At 56.4% G+C, this 13889-nt stretch overlaps 1 protein-coding gene across 2 annotated transcripts in view; it reads right to left on the bottom strand.

Moving 5' to 3' along the window:
- Nucleotides 1-11726, bottom strand: part of LOC102406687 (coronin-7) — a 52931-nt gene extending 41205 nt beyond the window's left edge. For both annotated transcript variants that reach the window (XM_025275335.3, XM_006054875.4), the window contains exons 1-6: nucleotides 11548-11726; nucleotides 9091-9187; nucleotides 8200-8274; nucleotides 4568-4638; nucleotides 4002-4185; nucleotides 657-733 (exon numbers count right to left, since the gene is read on the bottom strand). In XM_025275335.3, the coding sequence (XP_025131120.3) occupies nucleotides 657-733; nucleotides 4002-4185; nucleotides 4568-4638; nucleotides 8200-8274; nucleotides 9091-9187; nucleotides 11548-11607 (564 nt within the window). In that variant the 5' untranslated portion in view covers nucleotides 11608-11726. The remainder of the gene's footprint in view (nucleotides 1-656; nucleotides 734-4001; nucleotides 4186-4567; nucleotides 4639-8199; nucleotides 8275-9090; nucleotides 9188-11547) is intronic.
- Between the last annotated feature and the right edge of the window lie 2163 nt (nucleotides 11727-13889).

The raw sequence follows: 13889 nt of genomic DNA, 5'->3' as shown, positions 1-13889 counted from the left end.
TTCCAGCTGCTTCTACAGTAACAAGCGTGACGGTGTGCTCACAGTTCTGCCCTCCGCCACAGCCCGCTCCCCCGGCCCTGCACCAGGAGCCCTCCCCTCCCAGCCCCCAGTCGGAGGCCAGGCCTCCCTGGCCTCTCCAACCACTCAAAGCACCTCTGGTCCCTCTTTAAACAGCCTGGGTCACCGTCAGGGGTCACAACTGTCTTTTCATCTATGATCCCCGGACCTACATGGGCCGCCCCCACCAGCACAGGACCTGACGTCACCAAGGATCCTAAGGCCTGCTGACTGCGTAGGGGAGAGGGGCGGGCACAGTGCCCCGCTGTGGATGCTGCCTGACACAACCCTCCGCCATGGTCACAAAGTGGCCAGCAGCCAGGAGGCGCAGGCTGAGGGTGATGAAGGGAGCCCCCAAGGGCCAGTGCAGGGCTTTCCTTAGTGGGGCGGGGGCTTCGAGAGACAAGTATGAGCCCAAGGAGTGAGGGTAGCAGAGAGGAATAGCCATCCTGGCTTCAGTTCTCTGCTGCTCCCCAAGTACCGCGGAGCCTCACAGGTACTGCTGGGGTCCTGGGCTCTGCGACGCGACGGCCCTGGCAGAGCCGGGCATGCCTCAGGCCCTGGCAGGCATGTTCTCGAGTCTCACCGCCCACCCTTACCTTGCATGTCGTGCCCAGCAGGGCTCCGTCCCGGCTCCAGGCGGCACCCTGCACCAGGTCCCCGTGGGTCGCCAGCTCTGCAGAGAAGCAGCCAAGGTCAGGAGGGGTCCAGGGTCCCACCACTCTGTCCCAGGCAGTGAAGGTCTCAGGGAAGCGGGTGCAGGCGGGCCTGGCTTGGGGGTAGCTCTGCCAGGGCAGCAGGGCCTCCAGGTTGGGGGCGAGGCTTCATTCAGCTCCACCCTTCTCAGGCCACGTCCCCAGCCAGCTCCCTGATCCTGGGTCACCTCGCTCGCTCCGCCACCAACATGCCTCCCTATCCCCCTGCAGTGGGCCACACAGCCCATGGAAGTGTCACACACACCCCTGCCCTGGGCACCTGCTCGGGCCCTCCTCACTCCCTCCCCGAATAGCATGACAGTTTTAAAATGTGTCCACAAATTCTTTGACACCCCTCCAGTTACAGGCTGAATCGTGTCTCCCCCCCAAAAGATGTGAAAGTCCCAATCCTCAGCACAGGTGAATGCGACTTTATTTGGAAATAGGGTCTTTGCAGATGATCAAGTTAAGATGATAACTCTAGGACGGACTCTGATCCAGTATGAATGGTGCCCTTGTGAAATCAGACCGAGAAATAAACATGCACAGAGAGAAGACATGAACAGAGGGAAGACAGCCATCCACAGGCCACGGAACATAGGGGCCATGGGAGCACCGGAAGCCACGGAGCACGGGAGCCATGGGAGCACCAGAAGCCAAGGAGCACGGGAGCCATGGGAGCCCTGGAAGCCATGGAGCATGGGAGCCATGGGAGCACTGGAAGCTGTGAAGCTCAGGAGCCACGGGAGCACCAGAAGCCACAGAGCCCGGGAGCCACAGGGCACCAGAAGCCATGGAGCATGGGGCCATGGGAGCCCCGGAAGCCACGGAGCATGGGAGCCATGGGAGCACTGGAAGCTGCAAAGCTCAGGAGCTACAGGAGCACCAGAAGCCACAGAGCCCGGGAGCCACGGGGCACCGGAAGCCATGGAGCCTGGGGCCATGGGAGCACTGGAAGCCATGGAGCCTGGGGCCATGGGAGCACCACAAGCCATGGAGCACAGGAGCCATGGGAGCACCGGAAGCCGTGGAGCATGGGAGCCATGGGAGCACTGGGCGGGGAACCTGGTCCAGAGTCTCCTGCGCAGCCTCAGAAGGAATTAACCTTACCAACACTTTGATTCCAGACTCTGGTCTCCAGAGTTGCGAGATAATAAATGTTATGTTCAGGCTGCTCAATTTGTGGTATTCTATTATGGCAACCCTAGGAAACTAACACCTTCTCCTTTCAAAATGTGCAGCCCAGTGACTTCCCTGGTGGTCCAGTGACTAAAACTGGGCACTCCTAATGCAGGGGGCCTGGGTTCGATCCCTGGTCAAGGAACTAGATCCCACGTGCCACAACTAAGCCCTGGTGCAGCCAAACAAATGTAAAATATACATGAACAAAATGTGCAGCCCAAGTCCTTTCCTCTTGAGTGTGAGCAGGACTTGGTGACTGGCTTTTCGCAGAGGGCGTGCACCTCCCAAAGCTGCGGCATAAACCGCGCCGTGGCCTCCTCCTTGCAGCTTCTCTGGGACTGTCCCCTGGAGAAGCAGCTGCCAGGTGGTGAGGGTGATCAAGCAGCCCTCGGGGAGGCCGACAGGGGAGAACTGAGGCCTCCCACCCACAGCCTGCACCGGGAGAGTGAACCACCTAAAAAGCGGATCCTCCTGGCCCAGTCCAGCCTTCAGGTGACAGCAGCCCCGGCTGACAGTGGGACCCCTGACCTCATGAGAAACCCTGAGCCAGAGCCACCCAGCTAAGCTGCTCCCAAATCCCTGGTGCTGATAAATGTTTTCAGTTCTCTTAAGCCTCTGGGTTTGGTGGTAACTCTTTCTGCAGCCCAAGGTAACTACCATGCCAAGGTCTATCCCCAAGTTAATCCCAGCCCTGTCACCCGCTTGCGCTGCGGCCTCAGTCACGTTATTTAACCATAGCTACTACACGGGAATGGCAACAGCCCCCTGTGTGAAGCCCTCGGCACAGCGCTGGGCAGACGAGGAGGGCCTGAGACGGAAGTTACAGCTGCGGCGACTCCCTGAAGACACACCACCTGGTGGCCTTCACCTCCACTGCAAGGTCGGGCTGGTCTCAGCTGCACCAGGAGCACGCTGGGGGTGAGGAGCACCTTGAATTTCAGGTCCCTTGGGGCACAAGACGGCTCCATGGTGAACACTGAGTGACTTCTCAGGAACTGATGCTGTCAGAAGGCGGGTCCCTCAGACACTCCGTTATACTGTTGGCCCTTTGTCCTGCCCCAGAGGAGGGGACACCACCACGGTGACCCTGCCCAACCCTGGACAGTCTGCACAGCCCTGCAGGGCAAGTCTGTCCTTCAGTTCTCTGAGCTTCACATCTTTCCCCTAAAAAGGGGATGAGCTTGTCCAGGAGGACTCCACAGAAAGGATTTGGTGATGCTGTCACAGAAAATGCCTAGGCTCCGTGGTGGGTCATGCTGATGGGTCAAAACCACACAAACACTAAAGAATCTAACCCACAGCCGTCGCTACTTATTCGTGGTCTAAATGTTGGTGTGCCCCCAAATTCACAGGTTGAAACCTAACTCCCACTGGGATGGAATCTGGAAGTAGGGCCTCTGGGAGGTGATGAGGTCACACTCATGAAAGGGCTCGGTGCTCTTATAAGAGAGACCCCCGAGAGCTCCCTCACCCCTGCCTCCGTGTGAAGAGACGGCCACCTGCAAACCAGGAACCAGGTCCTCTCCAGTGCCTGGATCTCAGACCTCCAGACTCCGAAACTGAGAAATCAATGTTGCTTACAACCCAGTTATAATCCCAGTCTGTGGGATTCTGTTGTAGCAGTCCAATGGACCAGGACACTACACTGGGGGAAATGAAGAAGCAGCTCTGTAGGGGGGAGGGGCAAGTAGTGGAGACAGCAAAATTCTTATCTCCTACAGGAGAAATTAGCAGTCTGCTTTCAAAACTGAAATGACACATAATTCAAGAAATAACAGTATAAGGAAGTTATTTAGACATATGAAAGAGAAAGCAGAAAAAACAGCCAAATGAGGTGAAAACAGACGTCTATGGAAAGTGGGGAGGGTCAGGGTGCTTGTTAACAAGTCTTGTAAATTATATATACATGCACAGATGAACAAATACACACGTAGCTACATACACACATATATCACACACATATGAAACCCAACACGTGTCTTGAAACTCACGTTACCAAAATTGCAAACAGACAGAAAGTGCTGCCAGACGGGGCTGCCCGGGGAGGGGCCGTCGCAGCGGCCCTACCTGTGAGGGGCTGCTGCTTGGTGGCGTCCCAGACCTTCGCGGCCCTGCCCGCCGCGCTCAGCAGGACGCCGTCGGCGGTGGGGTGGAACTGCAGCACCTCCACCTGGGCGTCCTCGGGGCCCAGCAGCAGCCCGGGCCCCGAGGGCAGTGCCTGGCCAGACGCCGGCAGTCGCCACAGTTTCACCTGCAGAAAAGAGTGAGTCTCTAAGCCCAGGGCTGGCAGGGGGCAGGAGGGGGTCTCGTTGCCTCCATCCAGCCTTGTCCGGGGTGCCCCCACCCCAGGGGAAGGGAGGGGGCGGGCTCGGGGGCCGAGAGGAAGATGTGGGAGTGGGGGAGCCAGGTGCTCTGCTCTGTTCCCTCCAGGCCTCCCACCACCCGGGCCCTCCTGTCTGCAGGAGCTGGGCAGCAGGGCACAGGTCATGGCCGTGGCTCAGAGCAAGTTCCTGGAGGCGCATGAGAGCTGATGTTGGGCGGGGGCGGGACTTAGCAGGAGGGGCTGGACTGGGAACCAGCAGGGCCCTGGGCCTCATAAGGCCTCAAACAGGTCTTCCAGCTGCTCTACTCACCGTCCTGTCGGCTGAGGCCGTGGCCAGGAGGAAGTCATCGAAGGGGGAGAAGTCCAAGTCCGTGACCAGGTCTGTGGGAGAGAAACAGCTGACATGGCCAGACGAGGACGAATGTCCTGTTCCAATCCACTGTGCCCTCTCCCAAGGTGGAACCACAGCCCAGGGCCTCTGGGCTGACCCCTCTGCCCACACGATGGCAGGCTGGAAATCCTCAAGGGGAGTGCACTCTAGAGATGGTGGGCCAACACCACAGTACCCACCTGCCAGACACAGGCCCAGAGCCCTGTTGCCCTCAGTGGCCAAGGGCCCAGCAGCAGGAGACTGGCAGGATGGGTAGGAAGCTCCCCACGTCACCAGGCACCTGCATTCGCCCGAAATCCAGAGCCCAGTTCGGGTGAACAGACACAAGTGTCAGCCCCCAAGGGAATCACAAACAGGACAGACCACAGGCCACTCAGCGCTCACGGACCCTCCCCACCTCCACAGGGACATGCACTTCTCTGCGGATGCAGCCAGAGGAGGGCTGAGCATGGAGGGGGGCTTCCTGGAGGGGCACACCGGGCCCGGGAGAACACTGAGGGTGGCACAGGTCAGGGCACCGGGCAGGAGGGGGCTGGGGTGGCACTGCCGACCTAGGAGCTCACCCTCCCCAAGCCCAGGTGCCAGCTTCTCTGAAGGGAACAAGACTGGGAACAGGAGGCCAAATGGCAGGGCACCTTAGGGACTGGCCTGGGTGGAGAGCAGCCAGCCGGGAGGTGGCGGTCAGCTCTGAGCAGGACCCTCCCAAGGCCTGTGTGTCTAGTTGCGCCTTCAGTTCTGGAAGCTTCCCAAGAGTCTCCCAATAAAGCCCTCTGTGGCTTATGAAAGCTGGAGTTGGTCTCAGATCCTTGCAACTGAAAAACCTGAACTGCTGAGCTCTGGGGGGATGAGGAGGGGGGATGGAGCACACGGAACGAGCCAGAGCCCAGAAGGGAAGTGAGACTGGGGGCTTCAGCGGGGTAGAGCTGGTTGAGATGGGAGCAGGACAGCCAGGCCTGAGTCACCAAGGCAAGGAGCACAGCGACCACCCTCCTGCCAGCCTCCCTGGCAGGGCCAAGCAGATACACTGTCATCCCAGGCCAGCGGACCCTGGAGACAAGGAAGAGAAGGGGTGGACAGGGACAGGCACTCCTGGGACAATCCCAATCTGGACTCCTGATCACAGAATCCCTGCCACCCAACCCTGTGGGCTCCTGACAGGACGGGGCAGGGCCCAGGCTGGGTGTAGACTCTGGCCTCCCCAAAGGAATGAGCAGCAGCCAGTCTGGGCACCCAGCTGTGCTGGGTTGTAGGACCGTGGCCTGACCATGGTCCTACATCTCACCAAATCCTCACAATGACCCTCAGGATGGCAGTGTGACCTCATCCCCAAGTGGAGGATGAGAACACGAGGACAGAGAGGTTAAGTAACTTGCCCAGAGCTGCACAGCTAAGAAGGGGCCAGGCTGAGGGTCAGGCAGTCAGCCCAGCTTCAGAACCTACAACCTCAGCACAACAGCTCGCGGCCTTTCCCACATCAGAGCAGGCTGCTGGCCACTGCTTCCCAGCCCAGTCCTGCAGAAATGGTCTCCAGATACTGCCCAGCCTTCTGCTCCCCGGACCAAAGCGCCACCTGAGAGCTGAGAGGCAGAAGGTGTCCCAGAAGGAAGGGCACCCCAAAGTCAGAGAAACAGCCAAAACCCCTGTCACTGTAGTCCCCCCCTACCCTCAACCAGCACCCAAAGGGGAGAGGAGTGCCTGTGCCCCAAGGGTAGATTCTGAGGAGCTGGAGTGAAGCGCCCCCAGGAGCAGTTTCCGGGCAAGGCTGCTCCCTTGGGCAGAGGTGCTGAAAAGCTGGAGCCACAGAGAGGCTATGATCCACCAACAAAGCCCAGTCCAGCTTCCAGTAACAGGGCCCTCACCACTCTATATGCAGCTCCAACTTGGGGCTGCTTCCCTGTGAAGAAGAATCACAAAGCCAACAGCACTGTACCTAAAATACCTGGGTTCTGACTCTGGCTCTGCCAGCAGCAATGCCAACATCACTAAGTTCCTAATAATCCCTCTGAGCCTTGGTTTTCTTAGCTGAAAAATCGGTTATTTAAAAACCTACTTCTTGGGAATTCACTGGTGGTCCAGTGGTTAGGACCTGGTGTTTTCACTGCCATGGTTCCAGGTTCAATCCCTGGTTGGGGAACTAAGGTTCTGCAAACTGTATGGCGCAGTCAGATAAAAAATAAAAATAAAAACCTACTTCAGAAAGGTATGAGAAAGCAGAATTCGTCTATGGGCTACATTAGATGGATCACAAAGACATTATGCCGAATGAAACAGACCAGATTTGAAAGGCTACATATAACGTGAATCCATTTATGTGAAATGTCCAGAGAAGGCCAGTCCACAGAGCAGAAATCAACCAACGTTTTCTGTGAAGGCCGGGACAGAAAACATTTCAGACTTCGAGGGACATACGGTACCCATCTCCTTAGCTCTGCAGTTGTTGGGAAAAGCAGCCACAGACCGTAAGTCAATGAAGAGGCGTGGCCGTGTTCCAATAAAACTATTTACAAAGACAGGCAGCGGGCCAGTTCTGGCCACACAGTAGCTCGCAGCCCCTCCTGCAGAGGCAGAAAGGTCCATGAATGCCTGAGGCTTCAGCGCCCGAGGCAAACACATTAACTGCCAAGGGACATGAGGGGGGTCTTTCCAGGATAATGGAAATGCTCTAAAACTCAATGGTGGGATACCCGACCCTGTTACTTTAACAAAAGTCATCAAATGCGTCATATAAAACAAGCAATATTTATAAGTGTGTAAACAATACCTTGACAAAGTTTTAAGTTTTAAACAAGGATGGGGTAAGAAAATGAAGACAGCACTGAGCGCCCACGGAAAGCTCCATCATTCTTCACTACCATCATCTTATTAACCGCCACCCTCTGCATCAGGACCGAGACACTGAGCTGCACACCCAGACTGGGGATGAAGGATCAGCGCCCTTCTCTCACCCCAGGCCACCCAACAGGCGGCCAGGAACACAGGCCAGAGGGTCTGGGCCCGTGGCCACTGCAGCTGGACGGGGAAAGAAGAGGCGCTGCTGCAGCCTGAGAAGACCAAACTGTTCCCTCGATGCGGGCAGGCTGCCAGGCGGACTGCTGGGCGCCCCCAGAGCAGCTGCAGGGGTGGACAAAAGCTCTCTTTGTGAGGGCCCATCTCTGGCTCTGCAGCCCAACCCGCCCCCTCCTTGGAGGGCCCTCAGCAGCCTGCCTGGCTGGGAGGATGCCTGCTGTGAGAGGTGATCTGCTGGGCTCTAGACGAGCACACAGGGCTAAGAACCACACGAGCTTGAGTCTTCCACAGTGACAGGGAGCCATCATCAGCCTGGACCACAGGCCAGTGCATACACCCCCCTCCTTCCAGCCTGACCACCTGGAGCACCAGCTTCCCTCCTCTCTGCCCAGGCTGGAGTTCTCAACCAGCAACAGCTTTCCCACAGAGAGGATGACAGGAGGGGCCCAGCCAACCACGGGGGTGCAGGACCAGGTGAGTAGGAATCCCTGGCCCCAGGGCAGGAGGGGTGAGTTCCAGGCTTCCTGGGTCCAGTCTCTACTCACCTGAATGGCAGCCCAGGTGGGTCACCTGTCTCTTGTCCTCTCCCTGGCTTTCCAGAGGCACGATGCCCAGTACACCTATCAAACAAACACAGGGGCTCTGACTTCAGGCCTAATGGGGGATCTACTGCCCAGGGCTCCCAGAGGACACGAGACCCAAAAGCTTGGCCTCGGACCTTCCCGGAGCCTCCACCAACAGTAAGACCACATCCTTCTGGACGGAGTGGTTGGCCCGGGTTCGGTTCCTGCCCCACACAAGACTCTTCCGTGATATCGACTATGCAAAGACACAGCTGTCTCTTTACGGTGCTGTTTGGCCTTAGTAGTCAGCTCGGGGCCACCAGCTGCCACCTTCCCAATTCTACTTGAGAAAGAAGCCGTCACCCAAGAGCAGCAGAGCTGAGGGACAGGATACAGTGAGATACAGCTTTGCCTGAACCCCCTGGAATTTAGTTATATAAACCAAATTGTATCTGTTTTATCTGTTTCTTGCTTAAGTCAATTTGAAGTCTGAGTCATCACTAGCAACCTTCAGAGTCCCAACTAACACAGGGAGCTTTTACCTCCCTATTGATCTCAGCTGCCCCGACATGAGGAGTGGGTTGCATATGGGGACTGTTGGAAACAAAAGCAACAGCCCCCCACCCCCACCCCAGACCAAGCTCTTGAAGACCACAGCCAACACGTTTATACAACATGTGCGGTCAAACGCCCAAACTGAAGTCCATCTGCTTACTGCACATTGACCGCTTTGCAGGCGTCTAAGGCCCTTCATGGTGCTGACTTCTGAACCCCGAGAGGTCCCTCCAAGCCTCTGGCCTACAACGAGCCTGTCCTTCTGCCCTTGGTAGGGTGACAACGTTTGACTCTCCACATCCACGTTCACCTCCCTACCTGGACGGTCAGAGTTGAATGCAATTAAGCTGCAGCTGGCTTTGATATGGTTCCCACATGAGGGGGCAGTGCCTGCTCGAATGTCATTGATCCAGGCCTGTAAATAGAGAACAACAGAAAAAAAGGGTTGGCTAGGGCTCTGCCTAAAGCAGGGAGTAGGGCATACTGGAGGGAGACTCTACCTTAAAGCTGCACCATTAGAGATGCAGCTTTTGGATCAAACCCTGTCCCCACACACAGTCCCTTAGAAAATACAAAAAATGTCCTTGAAACAACAACCTGTCATAAGGGGGTCAATTTTGAGTATTAAATAAGTTCTCTAATAAGGGGCAGGAAAATGTCAGAAGGAAGCTCAGGCTGAACGAAGTCAAGGGGCTAATTGGGCAGTGTATGTGTTGGCTGGGGGTGGGGACTGACTCTGTTAAAAGGGAGAGAGAAGCAGAGAAAGGAGAAGTGAGCATCTAAGATAGATGGACTCAACTTCCTCAACGGCATTACTAAAGGTCTCCACCAAGTACGAGTCTCCTCCAAGCTCTGGAGGGAGAAAATACACAAGCTCAGAAAGGGGACAGTCAAGGCCTTTCCACGAAGTCCTATAGTCAGGTGAACGATGCACCCCCACGAATAGACAATAATGTTAACACCCACGGCAGAAGAGCAGAGCAACTCTTTTTCTAAGACTGAGCTCGGCGAGGTCCCAACATGTCTTGTATCAGCACCTCACAGCATCCCTGACGATCATCGAGCACCCAGATGTCCCAGCCCACCCGCTGACAGCATCCCGGAAACCACCCCCACCACCCTAGTTTCTTTTTTTTTTTTCCCCTAGTTTCTATTTCAATGTTCACCTGCTGGGGTAGGATGTTATCATCCACTATTATTGTTCCCTCTGGAGTCGTGTTTACTGTACAAATACAGTGACAGGAAATACAATAGTTTTGACAAAGAGAACAGACCACCTGTCTTCCCATCTCCCTAACATGTAAACCGTGTTAAGCTCTCTCTGCTATCTCTAGTTCCACACCTGCCTGCTTGCCTTGCTGGACTGAAGTCCACCAGGAACAAGTCCACTCGAGCCCCTCAAGTCCACTCTAGACCTCTCCAAGTGTACTGACTACACTGAGTGACGGTCTTAAACGCAAATGTGAGAACCTTTCCGCCACCACCCCTTCAACCCTTTGACGGCTCCCCGCTGCACTCAGTAGAAAACCCAGCTGCTTCCTGGGGCTCTTGGGCTCTGCAGGCCCACTCTGCACTAATCTGACATCATGCTTCCCTCTCACTGCCCTCCAACCACTCTGCCCCACTTTCCTTCCTCCACCTGGCTCCTTCTCACCCCTCTTCCCGAATGCCCAGCTGCTTCTCACCCTTCCTGCCTTAGCTTAAATGTCACCTCCTCCCAGCTGACGTCCTGGACTACCCTACTGAGGTTAATTCCACCTCTAGGTCCATCTCCATCTTAATCCCAGCGCCACCGTGTGTGTTCCCCAGTGCACTTATTAAATCTTGCATTGCCCTTGCCTGCCTGCATGCTTGCTGTCTGTCTCTCTCCTGAGCCTGTAAGCACCAGAGAGGGAGGAAATTGCTGTTGTGTTCACCGCTGTGGTTCCAGCAGCTGCACACGGCACGTGGGACGTGCCCCGGAAACACTGTCCAGAGGATTAGAACCAGGCTTCTGCCTCAGGTTGTCCTGAGGTGAGATGGCCTCTGATGGGGTCACCAGAGGTCAGTTTCTCCTCTTCATTATTGGAAGACACTCCCAGGCCTTCCAAATAATGTTTCACTGCAGACCCGGGTTGGCATCGACTCTGAAGAACATCCCTCATCAGGCCTCCTGCCTTTCCGGGGGGCCGTGGGGACTCCCCCGCCACCTGGTTCAGCTCTTTCTCTGGCCTCCACCTGCTTCGGCTTCCCACGCCCCACCCAGGCTTTGGCAGCATCACCCTGAGTAGGGGAAGAGCTCAAGCCAGCCGCGAGAGGAAGCGCCGGCGGAAACCCAAGGGAGGGGCGCGTCTCTGGTCGAGGAGCTCCCCCTCTCCAATGACACACCCGGACTCGCCAAGGCCAGGACAGAAAGGGGCATCTCTCTCGCACCCCAGCCCCGGGCAGGGGCGACCGAGGAGGCGGGGAGGAGGGGTTGTGGCTCCCAGGCGAGGCCGACCGGAAGCCGGGAAGGCAGGCAGCCTCGTAGGCCTCAGGCCTCGGCCCCACCGGGCGGGCGGCGCCGCCTCGGGGGTCCCGTTGCGAGGCAGGACCTCGGTGTTCAACGAGAGCCCAGAATGTCCCAGGAGCTCCAGGCTCTGACCGCCGCGCGGCCACAGGGCGGCCTGGACGCCTGACCCGGGCCTTAAGGGGGCGCCCCCGGGGCAGGCGGGCTCGGGGGGGGGGGTCCCCGCGCTGGGCCAGGGGCGGGGGAAGGGTTGCCGCCGGGCAAGGGGCTACGGAAGCCGGGCGTACCTCGCGGCGGGGCGGCCGAGCCTCCGTGTGCCGGAACTTGGACACCTTGAAGCGGTTCATGGCGGCGGGGACAGCAGCGGGTGCAGCTTCGGGGACACGGGCGTCGGCTCTCAGGTGCACGGCTCGCGGCCGGGACTCCCGCCGCCTCCGGCCCCACCCGCCGCCTGCCGCCCGTGGCCACGCCCCCAAGCCAATCGCAGCCCTCTCCGGTCTGTCGGGCCACACCCCCATCCCCCTCTCACTCCGCGCGCACGCCGCAGGCCCCACCTTCCGGCCAATCGCCGCTCGACCGCCCCTCGAGGCCACGCCCCAATGCCGGAGGGTTGGAGTCGCGGACTGAGAGGTCACGTGCGGCGAGCTGTCCGCCCCCGGTCGGGTTGGGCGTGCAGGACCCTGGACCACGGCTGCGATTTTGTGGGCAGGGTTTGTCCCCGGGAGGCTTTCCAGGGTTAGGGGCACGCCCTTCTCCGGGAGGAGGGAAAGCAGAAATGAACTAGCTCCATTTCGGAGACAGGGAACGCTCTCAGGCGCCGCTGGCACCGAGTCACAGGGATAATGAATGGCAGCAGAGGAGAGCCCGTATCTGATGCAAATCCCTGCCGGTGGGACCTAAAGGCTCCGCTTCTCACCCACCCTGCTTAGGTCAGGTGGGCTCCGTAGGAGGGGGTAATGGAGCCTTCAGCGTCCCTTATAAGGGCAAGTCTTGGCCGCAGGCCTTGGGCGCTGTGGGCCAAGACTCCTGGTAGGCAATCAATCAATTACAGATAAGCTGAAACGGCAGTAGATAAGAGCTATGGAGAATCCCTTGAATGGCCAATTTGCCCAACCAGCGCTTCTTGTTTAGTTACCGAACAAACCTGGGGTCATTCATTCCACAAGCCTTTCTCTTCGCTTTGAAAATTGACTCTGTGATTCCAGAATAGGCTTTCTGCTTGATACCAGACAGAACACCTGCTCAGGCGTGTCTGGAAAGGGGACTTTGATCTGAGGAAGACGAATGATCAGTCGCAGTGGCCAGCTGCTGTGAAAACTCGCTTTCCGCAGCCGGCTGCAGACAACAGCTTCAGTTGAGGCAGAATGCCTAGAGGGTCATTCTGAAAGCTCAGCCTGGCGACACGCATGCATGGATCCCTAAAATCCAAGTTCTTGTTTTCAGTTCTCACAGGTAAACTGTGACCACTCAGAGGCCATTACTGAGTTAGGAGGGAACTTTGATCTCCATAGACTGTCAGGTTAAGTTGACTGAACTGGGATTTTGAATTTTGAGCGGGCTGGCAGCCACCGAAGTGTAGTTTTCCCGCGACATATTCTTCAGACAGTGGAATTCCAGCAGCTTTGCAAAAGGAAACATTAGTGCAATCTTGAGTTGGTTGGTTGTGGTGCTCAATTATTGCAGACATCGCTTGTGCTTTTTATAAAAAAATTGTGGCAAAAAAAATATAATTTTTACCTATACAGTTCAGGAGTGTTAAACTTTTTCATGCAACACTGGAACTATAGCCATTAGACAACAGGTCCCCATTTCCCCTTCTCCCCAACCCCTAGTAACCATCATTCTGCTTCCTGTTTCTATGAATTTGACTACTTTAGATACCAAATCTAAGTGAATACTACACCATTTATCCCTCTGTGACTGGCTTATTTCCTTTGGTGTAAGGTCCCCATATCTGTAGACCAAATTTAGCCCATGGAATGTCCATTTGATGCTTTCAAACTGTGATGCTAGGGAAGACTCTTGAGAGCCCATTGGACAGCAAGGAAATCTAACCAGTCAATCCTAAAGAAAATCAATCCTGAATATTCATTGGAAGGACTGATGCTGAAGCTGACACTCCAATACTCTGGCCACCTGATGCAAAGAGCCAACTCACTGGAAAAGACCCTGATGCTGGGAGAGATTGAGGACAGGAGAAGAGGGCAAAAGAGGATGAGATGGTTGGATGGCATCACCGACTCAATGGATATGAGTTTGAGCAACTCCAGGAGATAGTAAAGGACAGGGAAACTTGGCGTTCTGCCATCCATGGGGTGGCAAGGAGTCAGACACAGCAGAGTGACTAAACATGTCCATTTGTTACCTCTAGGGGTTCAAGTTCTGACCCTGGCTGTGCTGGGTCATGTAACTCTTGCTACAAACTAGGGGCTGGTGGAAAAAAACTAGAAGAATGTCAACTTTTCGATTGCCACAGTGACCAACTTGAGTGCCATAGCAGGGGAGAGGGAAGGGCCAGAGGAACATCATCAAGGCCCAGAGAGTGACCATCCCACATGTAGCCAGGTCCATTCTGGCTGGAGAGAATGATTCTAGTAGAGAGTTCAGACCTGGAAGACTGCTGCAGACT

The sequence above is a fragment of the Bubalus bubalis genome, chromosome 24, assembly GCF_019923935.1.
Source record: "Bubalus bubalis isolate 160015118507 breed Murrah chromosome 24, NDDB_SH_1, whole genome shotgun sequence".
In the NCBI taxonomy this organism is placed as follows: Eukaryota; Metazoa; Chordata; class Mammalia; order Artiodactyla; family Bovidae; genus Bubalus; species Bubalus bubalis.
The sequence above is the reverse complement of the archived record's forward strand: the minus strand, read 5'-3'. Positions and strand labels throughout refer to the sequence as shown.